Source organism: Astyanax mexicanus, chromosome 24 (assembly GCF_023375975.1).
Source record: "Astyanax mexicanus isolate ESR-SI-001 chromosome 24, AstMex3_surface, whole genome shotgun sequence".
In the NCBI taxonomy this organism is placed as follows: Eukaryota; Metazoa; Chordata; class Actinopteri; order Characiformes; family Acestrorhamphidae; genus Astyanax; species Astyanax mexicanus.
This window is the reverse complement of record NC_064431.1, coordinates 25,830,026-25,849,341: the sequence shown is the minus strand read 5'-3', so window position 1 is coordinate 25,849,341 and position 19,316 is coordinate 25,830,026. Positions and strand designations below refer to the sequence as shown.

Sequence of the window (19,316 nt, the reverse complement as noted above, 5' to 3'; positions counted from 1 at the left end):
TTTGCACTACTACAAACAGGCACTACCAATAGTACCAAGCACCATTTCCCATATTTAAACATGTGTACCTATCAAAACACTCACAGCACACTTTCCTCTTGCTTGAGAGAGAGAGAGCAGAAAAGCTTTATAGAGCAATTTTACCATGTGCTCTTGAATTACATCAACAGGACACAGGGTCGAGCTCACCGGAGGAGCCGGTACAGTATTTAAGCTAGTTTTCTAGTTTTCACTACCCAGTGGACAAACTATCTACAGCTCTGGGAAAAAATAAGAGACCACTTCAGTTTCTGAATCAGTTTCTTAGATTTTGCTATTTATAGGTATATGTTTGGATAAAAAAAACATTGTTGTTTTATTTTATAAACTACGGACAACATTTCTCCCAAATTCCCAAATAAAAATATTGTAATTAAGCACATTTATTTGCAGAAAATGAGAACTGGCTGAAATAACGAAAAAGATGCAGAGCTTTCAGACCTCTAATAATTATGAAGAAAAAAAACAGATTCATATTCATAAAGTTTGAAGAGTTCAGAAATTAATATTTGGTGGAATAACCCTGGATTTAATCACAGTTTTTAAGCATCTTGGCATGTTCTCCTCCACCAGTCTTACACACTGCTTTTGGATAGCTTAATGCTACTCACTCCTGGTGCTAAAATTCAATCTATCTTCCTCTTGATTATATTCCAGAGGTTTTTAATGTGGTAAAATCAAAGAGACTCATAATTTTTAAGTGGTCTCTTATTTTTTTCCAGTGCTGTATTTGACATCCACATTAATCTTTAACATCCCGTTAAACTGATCCAGGTTGACGACCTAATGTTCACCTTTTGTTCAACTTTTGTCTGCTGGGTAGCACCACAACCCACTGCTGCATGTTGGCCTTGCTGTATGACCAACTAAACACTGGACAGACCAAACACTGGGATGTCTAACTGCACTCCTAGAGGTTCAACATTACGTCTGCACAGCTGTATCCATTTAGAACATTGTCTCTTGTCTCTTAAGCCTTATTTGGATGGGATTAGCTTTACATAAGAAGGTGGACTAATGTAATTTTACTACAGGACCTTTTGCATGGGATAAGAAGTCTCGGCTTACTCAAACTATTTTGCTGCCGACAAAACAAAATTGCCAAAATTTTTCTGTAAAAAATCATTTTTTTACAGAAAATGAAACAAATGGCATGGTGCATTCAGACGAAGCTACAATCACTGAGAAACTCTATTATTATCTGTGGTAAAATTATATCACCCACCTCCTCATGTGAGAAACTAATTCCATCTGAAAATGTAGAATTCTTTGTAGCAATCCCTTAAAAAAAACACATCTAGATACCTAAATCAGTTGTTCTCAAAAGGGACCTCAGATAAATAGACTAACCTCTAACCCATCAACAAAGCACTAGTCCTAGAGCAAAAAACTATAGACTCAGACTATCTGAGGACCAGTTTGAGAACCACTGGCCTAAACTGAGATGAGTAAGGGTGCTTTCACACGTGCCTCGTTTGGTCCAAAGGACCAGATTTTGGTCCAACCAATAGAGGTGGTCTCACTCCAGATCAAACTGGACCATGGTCCGGTTTGCCTGCAGTGTGAAAGCGCTTTTCTGGATGGTTCGAACTTTCGGACCAGTTACAGGAAGATGAGCAGGCGTTCCTCAGCAACGGCAGCAGAAGAAGAAAAATAACCGTAGCACGTTTGTTTTGCGAATTTGAACTAACCTAGAGTACTGTGCCTGAGGTTGCTGCTGCTGCTGGTATAAAAATCACAATAGCAGCACTACTATGGAGACAAAATGAATCTGTTCATTCATTTTATCCTTATCCTGGGAAAGCTTCCCGCCGAATGAACCACCCGCTGAATTGTCAACACACCAACGTCAGACGCATGTCCTTCTAAAACCAATCAGCGTCAAGTTAAGTAAAACACATCGATACGTTAGTGATGATGAAAGGATGTAGGAGATCTTTGGTGCGCTCCCTAAACTGCAGTGTGAAAACAAAAATAGGCGGACCAAATATATACAATGTAGTAAACACATGAACCTTAGTTTGGACCACGTTCTGGACTTTCAGGTGTGAAAGCACCCTTAGACTGTAGTAGATATAATGGTTCTTCTTCACTTTTTAAAAGTGTGTGGTCTCAATTTACAGCATTGCAGGGGAAAAGGCAGTGATCCAGTCATCTTTGAACATGGTTGAAATTTAGATTAGATTTAGCATGCTGTTTCTGGTAATTTCTGCTTTGTCATCAAAAAGGGTTGAGAGACATAAAATTGTATATTCACTGAGAAAGTACTGACCTTTGCTTTTTATCCCATTACCTTGATATTCAACCTCAGTTCCTGCTGATATGATCATCTTGAGCATCTTGAAGCTTAGAAAACATTAAAAAGTAGAATCTTGTTCTCTTGCTATTAAGCTTTTTTTTTTATCTAAACAGGAATGCATGACTAAATCTAGCTGAAATACTGAAATACATGAGGAATGAAGAATGGTGTTGCCTGCATTAATCCTCATTATTACAGCCATTACAACATGTTTAACTCACTAACATGTTTGGGTCGGGAATGTAGAAAAGGATATAGGCCTTAACTTGTGTTGAAGTAAAAGATGATCAATCTGATGTAACGTTCACTGTGTTCTCTCGCTGTTTACTGGGTTGCCTGGATACGTTCGAAAGGGTAAAGAGGTATGTGATAGACAAGAGCCCACATGCGCCCCCTCCCTACCTACCCACCTACCCTCCTCCCCCCACCAACTCCAAACCCTCTCCTCTTCCCCATCTTCTCTGCATGTCCAGTATTCCCTCAACCCACCCAGGATATAAAAGGGCTTGTATTCGCTCCCAGACCTCCCCACCCCACCCTCCCCATTGCTCTACTGCGGAGCGTTAAACATTAAGCAAGCTGCTTGTGTGGGCACAAGTGCCAGACGGACAGCCGCTTCTTCTGCCCTGAAGCAGCTCCTGACGTGCCCTCTGAAAATGAAACCGAGCTCATTTTCACATATGTCGTCTTGCACAACCCCGACGCCCACCCTTTTCACCCCCTCTGCTCTGTGGACAGTAAAATCTTGAGTGCTGAACTGATCTCGTTACGAGATTATTTCACTCCTACAGAAAAACACGCTCTGGCCCTTATTCAGCAAAGTTTTGTGAAGAAAGTTTAAGTATCAAAAAAAAAGTATCATCAAACTTACTTTTTGCTCAAAATGTTTGTAAAATGTAAAAAAATAATCATTTGTGGTTTTTTAATCATAATCAGTAACAGTACTGTACTGTTAATTGCTAATTAATCAACTGCACTGGTTTCCTAAAATCCAGTCAGGTTATAAAGGAGGTTATAATAAAGGAGTTTCAGTTTAGCTCTCCAGCACCAAGGCTGTAGCAGTATTAGCCGCTAACCCTGTTTTTCACTGCTCAAAGGTGTGTATTATCAACCTGTAGCCTGCTGCTAACCCCAGCTAGCACTGCTGGAGCAGCATTAGCATTAGCCACTAACAGACTTAGCTCTTTCACCATTTAGAGGTGTGTATTATAATCATAATCAGTAACAGTACTGTACTATTAACTGCTAATTAATCAACTGCACTGGTTTCAAAGGTGTACCGTATTTTAATTTTTACAAAAATCATCAATGCGCCTTTTTACCAGTCAGGTGATAAGTAGCAGTAAAGCCACACCTCGCTAAAGCGCAGCACTCTAAAGGAGATCCAGTTTAGTTCTCCAGCACCGAGGCTGGAGCAGCATTAGCATTAGCTGCTAACCCCTCTAAATGCTAGTTTTTTCAACGCTCAAAGGTGTGTATTATCAGCCTGTAGCCTGCTGCTAACCCCAGCTAGCACTGCTGGAGCAGCATTAGCTGCTAACCGCACAAAGCTCTACCTTTTTGCCATGCAGAGGCGAGTAGGCGGCAGACAATCCACTAGCAAATATCACACTGGCTTACCGGAACTCTCAGGGTTTTTTTTTTTTTTTTGGCCCAGGTTGCCAGAGGTTGGAGAAACGACTGGCCCAACGGTTGGCTTAATCATGGCACACAGCTTTTCAAAGGTTGCCTTTGACCCTCCAAAATGCAAAGCAGTCTAAAAAATCTCTCTGCACTATTTTCTTAAACTGTCTAGTAAGTGTTGTACTCCTACAAAATCAAAATTCTGTTATCGTAAGTAGCTTTACACACTCGCTCTTTTGAATGAGTTTATTCTGGGCACTTAAATGTGTGCTTGTTTCAGTGTAACTAATGAATAAGGCCATTTAAGCCAGATTCCCTATCACTCTGTAGGAGTGAATACAACACTGTGGATTTTACCGTGTTCATTCGCTCCAGCCTGGTCCAGTCCATCACCTGAACATCCCAGTAAAGACCCCAGTTAACTGAAGTGATAGTCAGCAGGCGCTCAGTAGACTACACCACTTCTAGCCACTGCTGGTGCTCAGTCTTCAAAGCATGTGGAAGGGACCCTGTGGAGATGAACTCTTACATAACCCCTGCATTTCTCTGACATGTTTTGCCAACTCTGAGACATGCAAGACATGTGCCGACAGCAGAGCACTCCTCCAGCAACAGGGAAAACTCAGCCTGGTCAAATCGATAAAAAGTGTTCTGACAATTTTAAGCCACAATTTGGCACAAAAACATGGAGAAGATATCTTGGGTTTGGGATGCTGTTGCTGGAGACTGCGACTGCTGCATGACTGCAGTTCCTCTGAACTGAGGACCAGTGCTCCTGGGTGCATGTACACACAGCTACATTCACATCGACAGAGTGTGTGTGTGTGTGTGTGAGAGAAAGAGAGAGAGAGAAAGAAAAAAGAGAGCACTGAAAAGAAGTAATGCACATTTTAATCAAGTATACAGTCATGTGGAAAAATAAATGGTTGCTATGTTGTTGCTAAGTAATTGTTTAGTTTCACAGGTGGTTGATCTGGTGTAGCTAGGTATGGTTTCCCAGGTGGTAACTATGTGGTTGCCAAGTGATTGCTAAGTAATTGTTATGGTTTCCCAGGTGGTTGCTTTGGTCTAGCTAGGTGATTACTATGTGGTTGCCATGTTTTCCCAAGTGGTTGCTTCTGTGTTTCTTTTTTCAAACTTCAGATATTAGTGTAGTTTGGTTTAAAGCCTCTTTTCACAGCTCGGGTACATTTTGACGTTAAGTCGAATGCATGAGGGGAGTAACATATGTGAGTCGTTACATCAACTGTGTTTAAAACATAGTTTTATTTTAGTTTGCTTATGTTTATTCATGAATTTCTAGGGTATTTTGTCATATTTTATCTCATTATTTAAGTTTCATTGTCTGAAGAATCTTAAATACCGTATTATTCGCATTATAAGGCATGTCAATTAATGTGTATTTTCTGGTCTATTTTCATACATAAGGCACGCTGGATTATAAGGTGCATAATGCGACACTAGTAAGGAACAAGTGTTTTCTTTTTACTTCAGCAGGTGTTGCCGCTGGGTGGTGAAAATACAAAAAACTGTAATTCTTAAAAATATGTATTTTCTTCTAAAGTCAAACAAGCACTGAATGTTAATCTACAAAGATTTCTCTCATGAAAACTGTTTATTTGGGTGAGTAAAGCACTTCTGTTTACTTACAGTAAGCTTAGAATTCCAGATTTACACTATGGCTGGGTGCAGCAGCATTAGGATTAGCGGATAACAGCTAGTGCTAGCCGTTAGCAGCTAATTTCGCCCAACAGCACTACACTACTACATTATTATGCTAAATCAGTAAATCATTTAATCACTTAAAATATTATCCATCGCAATCATGTTATCATGTTGTTCTAGAACTATATATTGTACAAAAATAATTGAGAGACCTTGTTAGAGTACTGATTAACTTGGGGGTGTAAGATCCAAGTCTTAGTACTGTCAAATTGAGGATTAAATATGTTTAAATAGGTTAAAAAGACTAAGGTTTTCATTGGGTGTCCCATGTTTTTTCCCCACATGACCGTATCATCAGTTTAGTGCATTAGTTTTTTACAGTGCGTGATGTGAAAGTAATAGTGCTGCACCCTTGTGTGCTGCTCTGCAGAAGAGAAGCATGTAAGGCGTTTTTAACCTGCATGAGAAGAAGCCGAACTCTGACACTCTCCAGACTCTATAACAAGGCAGGAGGTATTTCCACAACGCCTCGCTCTCTGAGCTCACACTCTATGTCTCTGAGGTTCGATGGAAGAGTAACTGTGTGTGTGTGTGTGTGTGTGTGTAAGAGACAGCCTGATGTGTTGGTGTTAATGCTGGAAGCTGTGAGGAGTCTACTGGTACTATGAATAGTGATTGAAATAAGGTGGGAACTTCTACAAAGTGAGACATAGAGGCGTTGTGTAGATCTGTGGAGCGTTAAGCCTCACGCCGAGCTCCAGAGAGAGTGAGACAGTGTGTCTTAGACAAAAGTGTCCCTCGATGCTATCCATGCACTCCTCACTGTCACTCACATCTCCATACGCTCTCTACAGGCATTCGCGTGGTGGTCTGATCTGATGGTTGAACACGCCGAGACGTTCCTGTCCCTTTACGCTGTGGATATGGATGCAGCGCTGGAAGTCCAGCCACCAGACAGCTGGGACAGTTTTCCACTCTTTCAACTGCTCAACGACTATCTGCGCCTTGACTGTAAGCACTCTGAAGACTCTGTGTTCCTTGCAGGACTGTCAGTAGGTCGTTAGATCATCAATCATATACAGTACCAGTGAAAAGTTTGAACACACGTTTTCTCATTCAATGATTTTTTTACATTTTAAATGTAATATTAAAGACAGTATTAAAGCTATTCAGAACCACGAATTATTTAGAGCACAAAAAGTGTTAAACAATTCAGACTATATATTATACTTTCGATTCTTCTAAGTAGCTGCATTAAGCTTTGAGGACAGATCTGCACACTCTTGGTATTTTAATCTCAGTCACCTGGAATAGTTTTTTCAGCATCTTAAAGGAGTTCTTGTAGGTGCTGAACAATATTTGAAGCTCCAGCTCATCCCAAATTACCATCTTAGTTAGGTAAGGCAAACACTTTTTAAATTTAATATTTATCTACCATTTTGAAAATAAAGAAAATAAAGAAAAACATTAAATGAGATGGTGTGTGACTGGTACTGTGCATATATACATTTTTCAAGCATCTTGGCATGCTCTCCTCCACCAGTCTTACACACTGCTTTTGGATAACTAATGCCACTCCTGTTGCAAAAATTCAAGCAGTTTATCTTCCTCCTAATAATATTCCAGAGGTTTTCAATTTGGTAAAATCAAAGAAACGTTTAATTTTTGAGTGGTCTCTAATTTTTTTTCCAGAGCTCTATATACATCCGGTCAAGATCATAACCAGCCACTGCGCTGTCCACTGTGTTGAAATGTCCTCTGTGATGTATTCTCGGTATTATTCCTGGTTTATGTTACACAGCAGCTCCAGAAATTTTAACATCCACATAACATCAGAAATGGAATGCCCCATCCATCTGGCACTTACTATCAGTGTAAAACCTCGCTGAACTTGTACAGGTGTGGGCATTTCCAGACAAGTGATGCAGCCAAAAATAATATCCACAAGTAAAGGGACACAATATTAGTTCCTTTGACTTTTGGCATGCAAACGTATATTCAGATTAAGGCTGTCGCAGTAAAACTCAGCTCTTGATCGGTCCGGACGCGGGACAGCGTGCGGGAAGAGGCGGGGCTGGTGACGTCATGGGCCCTGCATTGTTTAATATTGCGATATATATCGTCGAAAAAAAGAACATTTACAATGTAAATATTTTTCAGTATCGTGCAGCCCTAATTCAGACCAATTATTTGATCGATTATTTGGATTTTCTTTCTGATCACTTGATTAATTTCTCAAACAGCTGGCCTGTTTCTTGAGTAAACTAATTGTGAGAACATCATAATTACTTTAAAATTGCTGATTGCTTTGTAGCTGCATTTCAGTCATATTACATAACAAAAAATAAAAAGCCAAATGGATCAGTTAACTATAAGAACTATAGCTGCCATAATGGGCTATAGATTAATGCTGGCCTGGAGAAGAAGAGGAGGCAAGGAGGGGTCAAAATAACACATTGAATGTAAAGAGATGGCTGGAGGCCTTCTTCTCATGTTGCTAATGAACTGCAGTGAATGCGGAGTTGTCCGTGGTGCTGAACAAAGACGCGTCTTTGTGAACTGCAGTGCACTAATTACACCAGTGGCATTCTTGGCACAGCTTGACAGGTTGTTGTCTGGTAACGTTTTCTCGATATTAAACAGCGCGTTATCCCTGCTGAGAAACAGGTGGACCGAGAAGAGATTTTTTATGTATTTTATTTTATTATTTTTATCTAACCAATACTCACCAATCACCTGCTGCATGTCTCTGAATGTTGGATGATAATGGATAAAAGCTCACACATTTGTCATGATTGTCATAAAATATGTGATAAGGGATTTAAAAATAATAAGAAAAAAAACTACACATCGATATTGTACAAATCAGACACACACATACACACACACAAACACTGCCCACCCAAAGCTCGCACTGCATCTGGGCTATCCACATGGAAGGTCACTCCGCTTAGCCCGTAGCACTCGGCTCAGCTTATGTGCTATGAAATGGCCTTAGCACCAGACAGGCGCTAAAGCAGGAGGCTGTTCATGCTGCTAATGAGGTCTAAAACAGAGCAGCCCAAGAGCTCTGAGCCGCAGCCATACGCTCGCGGACACACACAGCCAAGTGGACAACCACCGCCACTCAAGTGGCTAATTGGAACAGAGCATCAGGGAGGCAAACAAACATGGCACCTACTGCGAATGATCGACCTTGAGTATAGAGAGAGAGAGAGCACTAGGAGGAGGGAGATAGATAGATGCTGGAGGCTGCTGTTGTGTTTTGCCATCAAACACTAAAACAAAACATGTTTTGTCTTCCACCATCGATGTACATGCTGTAATTCTGTAATAATTATTTAATTCTCACACATACTCACATAGAGAAACTGTGTAAATTGTGAAGTGCAGCTAGCACTAATCCATACTTATTGAAGTAACTCACTGCATACACTGTAAACCCATAATTAGTCTGAACCATAGACTGTGTATAGCTGGACAGAGCAACCTCTCTCAAAAGTGAAGCCCCCTGCTGTTCGGTTGCAGAAAGCTGTGTAACTCCACCCATCCCCATAGGTTTCAATGGCAAAACAACAAAATTCAATCACGTTTTTTTTCCCCCAATATACTGTAATTCTACCTCCATTATTTAAATGCAGCAGCTAGTGTAACCTCTGCTTATACTGTTACATTTTTATATCCCCACAGAATTCATTTTTTAAAACGTTATTCAGCTCTAATGAAAAAGGTGTGGTTATTGGTGTGTAAAACGGCTGGGTTACACGTAGCCAGGGTGGGACCAATGACTGTATGGGTGGGACCATAGACTGTGTATAGCTCTGTGGAGGCAGCCCTCGGGGGCGGGGTTATTTAAATGAGTAGGCTGTCTCTCCACAGTCTTTCTCCCTCCTCTGGTCTTTCTATACTGCGCAGACTCGGGTTTCAGGATCGCCAACACGGCGGAAGATTTTGGCTTCAATTTCATTGAATGAATGGGAACGGAGACACAGCGTCTATCTATTTTACAGTCTCTGGTCTGAAGTCTGTTTTGTATAAAATTGGATATTTCCGAACATTACGTAACTATTATAAATTAGATGTATGTTTGTATGCACGTATACATTCAAACAGACACCTTTTAAGTTATGAGTAGGTTTGTGCTATATCGTATCGTATGCAATAATATCGCCAACATTTTTGAATATCATGAACGTTAATATACCCTGAAATATCGCGCCATATCACCCACCCCTAACTATCACATCAGGGTACTACTTTTTTGCTGTTTTTAGCAAAAAAATAAATCACAATGTTCTCATTTCCCATTATATATCTACTAGAGACTATAGAGATTATATCTGTCCAGTGTCATTTATTTTATTTAAATCCTGGATATATGGAGATATTTGGAGTGCAATTAGTACGTTCATGACATTCTGAATCATTTACTTCTGTTACAAATCTGACCAAATTCTTGCATTTTTTCATATCTCAGTTAGGAGTTTGTCATATCATATCAAATTCAATAATAAAATGTAATTTTCATTTTTGTTACAGTAGTGTATTTTTGAATCTTCTTTTTAAATCAGTGTTTTGTCATATCGTCAAGAGTATCGTTATTTTGAAAATATCATGAAATATCAACATGATATTATTTGGAGCCATATCGCCCACCCCTAGTTATGAGTCAACTTATAATAACCCCCCTTCCTTTTCCCCCTACAGACAACCTGTGTAATGGGAAGTTCCACAAGCACCTGCAAGACCTCTATGCCCCCCTGGTGGTGAGATATGTGGATCTAATGGAGTCTTCCATTGCCCAGTCAATCCACCGGGGCTTTGAGCGCGAGTCCTGGGAGCCAGTAAAGTAAGAAACCTTCCTTCTTTAAGTTTCGCTGATCATTTTTATCAATTAAAATGTTCTTTTATACAGAAAAAATACCTAAAGTTGTTCACATGAACAAATGTAATATGTGTACAATTATTACGCATCCATTTCTCTCTTTCTTTTTTTGCAATGCAGGTAAGAATGGCATAGTGTTTTTGTTATTTCAACATATCTCTAAAAGTCTTTGATAATTTCACTGTTGATTCATTGCCTCTAAAAAAAAATCTGTTTTAAGAAGTAAACCCTTTCTATCAAACTGTTGGTGGTGTTTGTTGTTCTTTGTGGAATGTCAACAGACCTAGACGCACCAAGACAAACTTTATGAAATGGCTAGACTTTTTTATATATAATATAATATATAAAATGTATATTTATAATTTATATATACTCTCTTCAAACTCTGCAGGTTTATAGTCGGCTTGTTGATCAGAGTTTAGGCTCCTCCCTTTGCTGCGGCTTTAGGCTCATTTGTTTAGTCCGCAGCCATAATCACGAGCTGCTGCTCCACTGAGCTCAGATCTGATTGGTCAGTGTGATTTTATCGCTTCTGATGCAGCAGAAAATTGAACGAGCTCTGTTAAACAAATTTAATAATAATAAAATGCAGTGTTGTGGTCTGTGAGTTTCAGACTCAGTATAAAAGTCAAGTTCATTCAACTTTTTTTTTTGGTAAAAAATCAGAAGCAGCGTGAAAGGGCTTTACCATTATACCATTTAACCCTATTCAACGTGCACTATATAATCATGTCTTCTTCTCACGTTCTCAAAAACCATCATACTGGGATCAGCACTGTCTCTGCTGCGCTTGTCATTTCTAGCATTTTTAGCAACTATTTTCATGCTCTGAATCTTTATATCATACTGGTATTCCTCCTCAGGTCATACTTGTTTTTTCTGCTCATCTGTTCATCCACATTACAGCATTCTTTCTTCTGTCTTTTCTTTCTTTCTTTCCTCCTCTTCACAGGAGTCTAACCAGTAATCTGCCCAATGTCAACCTACCAAACGTGAACCTCCAAATGCCTAAAGTTCCAAATCTGCCGGTGTCAGTTAGTCTGCCACCGGTGCAAATGCCTAGCTTTTCTGCCTCAAACTGGATGCCAGCGTTATCGGACACAGAGTGTGTAATGAGTCTGTACTGGGTTTTAATTTGTGCAAACGTGGCTTTGGTATAAACATAAGGAATGAATCACTGGATAAATTCAGGGTTCCCACGGGTCCTTAAAAAGTCTTAGTCTGTAAATTAAAATTTGGATGGTTAAGATCTTAAATTGTTTTAAATTTACTGTAAATTTGCTGTAGGTATTACATTTTTAGTTGGTGCGTTTAATGCCGGTGGGAAAGCACAAACTAACATTAGCGGTGAGTTACTGGGGAGAGCTAACTAAGGTTGGCAGAGAGCTAGATAACATTAGCTGTGAGCTAACTAACGTTAAAGGGGAGAGAACTAAGTTTAACGTAGAGCTAACTAACGTTACTGGGGAGAGAATTAAGGTTAGCATAGTGCTAGCTGCCATTAGCCTAGAGCTAGCTAACATTCATAGGGAGAGAGAGCTTAGGTTAGCATAGAGCTAGCTGACATTAGTGGGGAGAGAACTAAGGTTACCGTAGAGCTAGCCAACATTGTCAGTGAGCTAGCTAAGATGCTAACAGGTTCTGCATCAAAATGGAACAAATTGAAAACAAACATTTATAAAAATGAGAAAAGTTAAGTTTTAGATTTCAATACAATAAATTATTTTCTGCTTAAGAAGTTCTGACTACATTTTTGGCCATTAAATAATATCTATTGAGGTCTTAAAAAGGTCTTTCAAAGCATTAAATTTGACTTTTAAAATGGAGCAAGGACCCTGATATTGTTTATATTTTCAGCTTGGGAGCATCCAATCCTATATACTGTACTGTAAATCCAATTTTACCTGCTTAACTTTCAGTTGATGTGAAAGTGTGATGTGTTTACGTCTCTTACAGAAAACACAATTTGTAATAAAAGTAACTTCTAAAGCTGATAATACCAAGGCCACAGCATGCAAACCTAGCACTAGTACTATAGTGTCAAACCTGGAAAGCCTTCTCCTTAAGCATGTTGAAATACAGAAAGATACAGGGCCAGAAATGAACAAAAGACAGTGTCCTAATGACACTAATAACAAGACCTGGTTCCTGTGTATCTTCCTGCTATTTCGCCTTGCCCCCCTTCCCTGCCCCCACTTTAAAGCCCTTGTGCAGTACAGAGAAGGTGTTGAGTGTGCTCTTTCCTGTAGTTGTACCCAGTGGGTGTTGGGCTCCAGCACTGTAGCTCTTCTGTAAGATGCTTTAGGGTGTACAGTATATCCTAGGCATGCTGAAGGAGGAGTTCTGCAGGGTCCCATTCTTGGTCCTTTTTTTCCCCCTGTGTGATAAGTGGATGCTCTGAAGCGGTGGGACTAACGCTTCAGTGCATTAGACATCCTGATTCAGTAAAAACTAAGCAGGTCTCCTGGAGGACTTTGGACATTTGAAAATTGATACAATAATAATCCTTACGATTTCCAGCCAAATCTGCTCCAATCAGAAGCTCTCTACAAGACTTTGGTCTGAGGTAACTTGCTCAGGTTTCTACTGAGGATGTCTGGACCAGTCAAGGTGCACAAGGGCATTTTCTGTGAGCTGTGATAAGTGGTGTAGTTATTTTGACTGAGTAAAGATAAGTAGCTAAAAAAAACATACAGCTCTGGAAAAAAATAAGAAAAATTATGAATGTTTAGATTTTATCAAATTGAAATATAAACAAGAGGAATATGGATGATCACAAGCTATCAAACCAAGCTGAACTAGTTGAATGTTTGCAGCAGGAGTGAGTAGCATAGAGTTATCCAAAAGCAGTGTGTAAGACTGGTGGAGGAGAACATGCTAAGATGAATGAAAACTATGAGTAAATCCAGAGTTATTCCACCAAATATTGATATTGAACTATTAAAACTTTATGAATATGAATATATATATTTTTTTGCATTATTTGAGGTCTAAAAGCTCTGCATCTTTTGTTATTTCAGCCATTTCTCATTTTCTCTAATTGACAAATATTTTTATTTGGAATTTGGAAGAAATGTTGTCTGTAGTTTATAGAATAAAACAACAATATTCATTTTACTCAAACATATACCTATAAATAGCAAAATCAGAGAAACTGATTCAGAAACTGAAGTTCTCTCTTAATTTTTTCCAGAGCTGCACTCGCAAATTTATCAGTTGTTTCTGAAGACTTTCTTGGCGTAACAAAGTAAATATTTTTTTTGTAGTTGAATAAATGGTTGTCTATAAAATGTTTTAAACTGATTTGTTTGCAAAGGTAAAAAATATATATTACTTTCTGTTTTGAACTTCTTTACATACATTCACACTCCCACTTGCTAGTCTCATTTCTATTCAACAATAAACATGAACTTTAATTAAATCAGTAAAACGTTGGATGAGATGCACCACTTTTTATCCATATGCTCACTTGTACTTGTCCTCAGGTTTTACTGTTGTGCATCTTTGACCCCAACTAGCATGATCTCTCCTTCCCCCCCAGTCCAGATTTACCAGTTTGCCGGATTTGATTGGAAGCCTCTTGATTTTCCTCACGGTATAGCTGATGTGAAACAGCTCTAAACTAAACTAAATTACTGTTACTGTTAGTTATTTACTAATAAAACCCAATGTTAATGAGTAAATGTCAAAAATATTAAAATAAGTGGAATTACAGAGTCTAAAGTATGGTTTCTCTCCTGCACCACCCCTCTGATCCTTGACCTTTTCACCCCTTGAGCCCACTTTAACCTGTGCTGCCCTTTGGTTAACCCCAGCCTGAAGGCTGAATGTCTTTCTGACTTTGCTTGTGGCTGTGTGCAGCAATGGTTCAGGAACGTCAGAGGATCTGTTCTGGAAGCTGGATGCTCTGCAGACGTTTATCAAAGACCTGCACTGGCCAGAGGAGGAGTTTGGCAAGCATCTGGAGACCAGGCTTAAACTGATGTCCAGTGACATGATCGAGTCCTGTGTGAAAAGGTAAGCCTTTTTTTTTTTTTTTTTTTTTTTTATATCATGACTGAGATGATCATGTAGTTTTAAACATTGATGGGTAATAAGCCCTATCCAGGGAGTCCTGGGGTAATTTTCTCTTTTATGAGGGGGTCCTCTGTGATTTTGTTCTCCTCCAGAATGACCATGTATGTATTTTTCTCAGACGTCCTCTGAGAAAATTACATGCTGAATTATCTACTGTTTTTTGCTGAACTAAATGGTCCTCCTGTAATTTTAGTACAGTCCGGATCCACATCTCTGAGTTTTATCACCTTACGTTTAATAAAATAGCTATTTGTCCACTGCTATGCACCGTGATTACACTTTAGATATTTATATTTATCACAGTTATATTAACATTTTAATATTTTAATGAATAACTAACATAGGCATGTCACAATAACCATTTTTGTGTCAAAAATACTTGCGATAAACAAGATTTCTTTTTTTAAGAACTTATAATCCCACTGATATTATGATAATATAATGGTAGAATAATGCATTTAACTCTGTTTAGAGGCGAGTATATCTGACTGTAGTCTGCATGTTTTTCTGTGGTAAAACAAGCTATTTGGGACAAACCACTAGCTAATAGCACCCTGGTTTACCAGAACACTTAGGGTTCCTCAGTGTAGCGCTGTCTAGCGGCATTTACTAGCGCTAAGCACTGCTATCCGCTTTACTCACCCTAATAAACAGTTTACAGGAGAAAAATCTGTGTAGGTTAATATTCAGCGCTAGTTTTTTTAAGATTTACAATTTTGTTTACGTAGGTGCTTCATAATCCATTGCGCCTTATATATGAAAATAGACGTTCTTTGATAATATAGTGCAACTTAATTAGAATACTCAAAATTGCATCTGTTATAGCTTCTGAATCTCAGTTTCCGATAAACTACCCAGCCCTACCTCCAACCTCTAGTCTCTCCATCCAATATCTATCATGTTCTACAACTCAATTACATTTTTTCCTGCCCTAGAACCAGGATAGCATTTGAAGTGAAGCTGCAGAAGAGCAGTCGGACCACAGACTTCCGTGTTCCCCAGTCCATATGTACCATGTTCAACGTCATGGTGGACGCCAGGGCCCAGTCCGCCAAGCTGTGCACCATGGAGCTCGGCCAGGAGGTATTACACACCAGACTCCATCTTTGTCTATCTTCTTTTCCTTGCTTTCTATCTGTATATCACTCTCCTCATAATGATGATGCAGAACATCTTCTGAGACACATAATTCTTGGTTGCTCCCATGCAGAGCAAACTCACAGCCATTGAAGGTTAAGAAGGTTTAAAGCTTTTTTGGAGATACACATTTTTCATTGGACAGCGATGATTATGCATATTGGTTGTTATAAGGCACCAGCTATCAAAATATTTGCAGGAAATACAGCTCTAGAAAAAAATAAGAGACCACTTAAAAATGATGAGTTTCTTTAATTTTACCAAATTGAAACCTCTGGAATATAATCAAGAGAAAGATGGATGATCACAAGCCATCAAACCAAACTGAACTGCTTGAGTTTTTGTACCAGGAGTGAATAGCGTAAAGTTATCCAAAAGCAGTGTGTAAGACTGGTGGAGGAGAACAAGCCAATAAATGCTCTGGAATTTGGGAGAAATATCATCCGTATTTTATAGAATTGTATTCAAGCATAAACCTATACATAGCAAAATCAGATAAACTGATTCAAAAACCAAAGTGGTCTCTTATTTTTTTCCAAAGCTGTATACTCGTATTTGTGTAATTATTATGCATATACTGTATTTCTGCAGAAGTATATACATTTATGCTATACATTTACAATATTCTTATGATTTAATTTCACTGCTTGACTTTGGATTGTGCTGGAATGTGAATTTCTTGCTTTATTTGCCCACCTCTTTTTTTATCGCATTTCTAATTTTTCACCATCAAATGTTTCTCCTCTATCTTTCTTTTCATTCCTTTTTTCAATCATGTGAAAGTTTGTTAGAGAATGGGTAAGTGTGGCTAACAATTCAATTGAATTCTCACTCCCAGTTCCCAAATGTATAATTAGCAAATCGCAGCAGTTTTCCCCGTTCCTCTGACACTTAAATTGTTTTGATTCCATTACCATATGTGATAGCTGCTTCTGAATATACATGTGTTGGAAGTGAGAGTCCTCATATCCGTGGCATCTTGAGACAGGTAATAATTATCTGAACTGAATTAATTACCCAGAAGTCCTCTCCGTGGCAAAGAAGCAGACAAAGGGGTACAGTTTGCACATTCTCCCCGGGTGAAAAAAACCTCCCGTCGTCATTTAAGAGCAGTGTTGATGTATTCAGCATCTTTAAACGAGAGTTCTGGTCCAGGATCAGCCGTGCAAGTTTTAGCGATCATGATGGAAAAGTGCAAGCTGTTTCTGGATCAGCACTCTCTTTTTAAGATATTCTGATGTATATGTGATTCCTGAGTGCTGCTGCTAACACGTTTTTTTGTCTTTCAGCGCCAGTACCACTCTCAAATCGACGATCTTATTGAGGAGACGGTGAAGGAAATGATTACCTTACTGGTGGCAAAGGTACCCAGAGAGATTCTCATTTGTGTTGAATTTTTGCCTCGACCAATTCGATTTTTTAAACAAGAATATAAAAAGTGGGGGTCTATAAAAGATATGATACTGATTATGTAAATATATAAGTGGGATCTGGGAGTTTTGTAACATTTATTCACCATGCAATCTAATAAATAAATAAATATTGGTAAACTTGCTGCAATACGGTTTTAAGTAACCTGAACTTGTAACAGTCTTAGGTTCTGTTAGAAATTCAGTGTATTAATTTAGTGTACAGTAATTGTATTGTATTTAAGCAAAATTACTAACATATTATGTTAAGCTATGACATTATTTAGGCTGGCCTAGCAGTGGCTCATTTGCCAAAAAGTGATACCATGGCATTAATGTGTGTGTGTGTGTTAACATGCCAGCTACCAGTTTCGTCCCACACCACTACTATGGCATTAGCACACCGGCTACTGGCCTCGTCGTGCATCACTACTACAGTGTTAGCATGCCAACTACTGACCTGCATCCAACATTGCTATTATAGTGTTAGCACACCAGCTACCAACATTAGCACAGCGACTACTAGCCTCTTCCTGCATCACTGCTACAGTGTTAGCATGCCAACTACTGACCTGCATCCAACAAAGCTATTGTGGTGTTAGCATACAATCTACCAACATTAGCACACCGACTACTGGTCTCACCCTGCATCACTACTACAGTGTTAGCATGCCAATTACTGGCCTGCATCCAACATTTCTACTGTGGTGTTAGCACACCAGCTACCATAATTTGCACACCGGCTACTGGCCTCATACCACATCAACACCGTGGCATTACCATGCAGGCTACCAACCTTGTGCAACAAACCCTCCATATTCCCAAACTCCCCATCAGTAAAATACCACGTACTAGGTTTGACGGATTTCTTCTTATAATGTTTTTTTTTTCAGTCTATTATTAATAAGTTGGAGTTTTGTTAGACTTGTTTACGTTTGTTGGTTTCTTTACATGCAGTTTGTGGTGATTCTGGAGAGCGTCCTGGCCAAGCTCTCTCGCTACGATGAGGGCACCCTTTTCTCATCCTTCTTATCGTTTACAGTAAGAAGAAACTCTGCCTTTTATTTATTGATTAGTGCTTTTTCTGTCTGTATGTGGCACATTATCAATCTGATATTATTGATTATTCATGTATTGATAAGAATGTTAGCATTAATCTCTCATCCTTTTCACTTTGCTCTGCAGGTCAAAGCTGCCTCAAAATATGTGGATGTTCCTGTGAGTGAGAGCTTTCTTTCTAGTGACCTTTTTTAATGTTTATGAATCAGTTTATCTGCTTTTGTTATTTATAGTTATAGGTTTGAGTAAAATGGACATTGTTGTAAAAATATTGTCATTTAGAGCATTTATTTGCAGAAAATGAGAAATGCCTGAAATAACAAATAAAGGTGCAGAGCTTTTTTCAGACCTCAAATAATACAAAGAAAACAAGTTCATATTCATAAAGTTTTAAGAGTTCAGAAATCAATATTTGGTGGAATAACCCTGGAAAAACCCAGTTTTCATGCATCTTGGCATGTACTCCTCCGCCAGTCTTATACACTGCTTTTGTATAACTTTATGCTACTCACTTCTGGTTTAAAAATTCAAGCAGTTCAGCTTAGTTTGATGGCTTGTGATCATCCATCTTCCTTTTGATTATATTCCAGAGGTTTTCAATTTGGTAAAATCAAAGAAACTCATCATTTTAAGTTGTCGCTTATTTTTTCCAGAGCTGTATTTATAAAATATCAATCACTGACATTTTGCTTTATTACAAAATTCTACGAAGCACATTAGAATTTTTAAGATTTTCTGTTTATATTTCACAGTAATGCTATCTTAAACTGCCTGTTTAAGAAGCAGTTAGCATGAGCTAAGAGTCTGTCAACAGCAGCGGGTTGTACAGATGGTCGTCTCTTACCTCCAAATGGCCATTCATATTCATGTGAGGAGAGCAGGGTGACCAGCTATGTTGCCCCCTTTCCTTTTCTCTCTCTCTCTCTCTCTCTCTCTCTCTCTCTCTCTCTCTCTCTCTCTCTCTCTCTCTCCCCCCTAGCAGACACTGCGATGTGTGTGTTGTGCAACAAAAGCACGTCGTGAGGCTGCCGCGGGGTCTGACTCGCTACATCCTGCATTCAGTATCACATCACAATCACAGAGCTTCCTTTAATTTGCCAAAACGTCAGGGCGCAAAGCGAGG

General features: G+C 39.0%; 1 protein-coding gene across 10 annotated transcripts in view; it reads left to right on the top strand.

Annotated features, from left to right (window-relative positions):
- The window catches only part of cadpsa (Ca2+-dependent activator protein for secretion a), a 214,045-nt gene that overhangs the window by 171,673 nt on the left and 23,056 nt on the right, over positions 1–19,316 (top strand). For 5 of the 10 annotated variants that reach the window (XM_049471434.1, XM_049471432.1, XM_049471430.1 and 2 more), the window contains 8 exons: positions 6,481–6,637; positions 10,334–10,475; positions 11,464–11,616; positions 14,373–14,528; positions 15,524–15,671; positions 17,015–17,089; positions 18,092–18,175; positions 18,320–18,352. In XM_049471434.1, coding sequence (XP_049327391.1) covers positions 6,481–6,637; positions 10,334–10,475; positions 11,464–11,616; positions 14,373–14,528; positions 15,524–15,671; positions 17,015–17,089; positions 18,092–18,175; positions 18,320–18,352 — 948 coding nt within the window. Of the gene's footprint in view, positions 1–170; positions 201–2,691; positions 2,701–6,480; positions 6,638–10,333; positions 10,476–11,463; positions 11,617–14,372; positions 14,529–15,523; positions 15,672–17,014; positions 17,090–18,091; positions 18,176–18,319; positions 18,353–19,316 lie in introns of all 10 variants that reach the window. The other 5 variants (XM_022682798.2, XM_022682796.2, XM_049471433.1 and 2 more) reach the window with 2 other exon arrangements.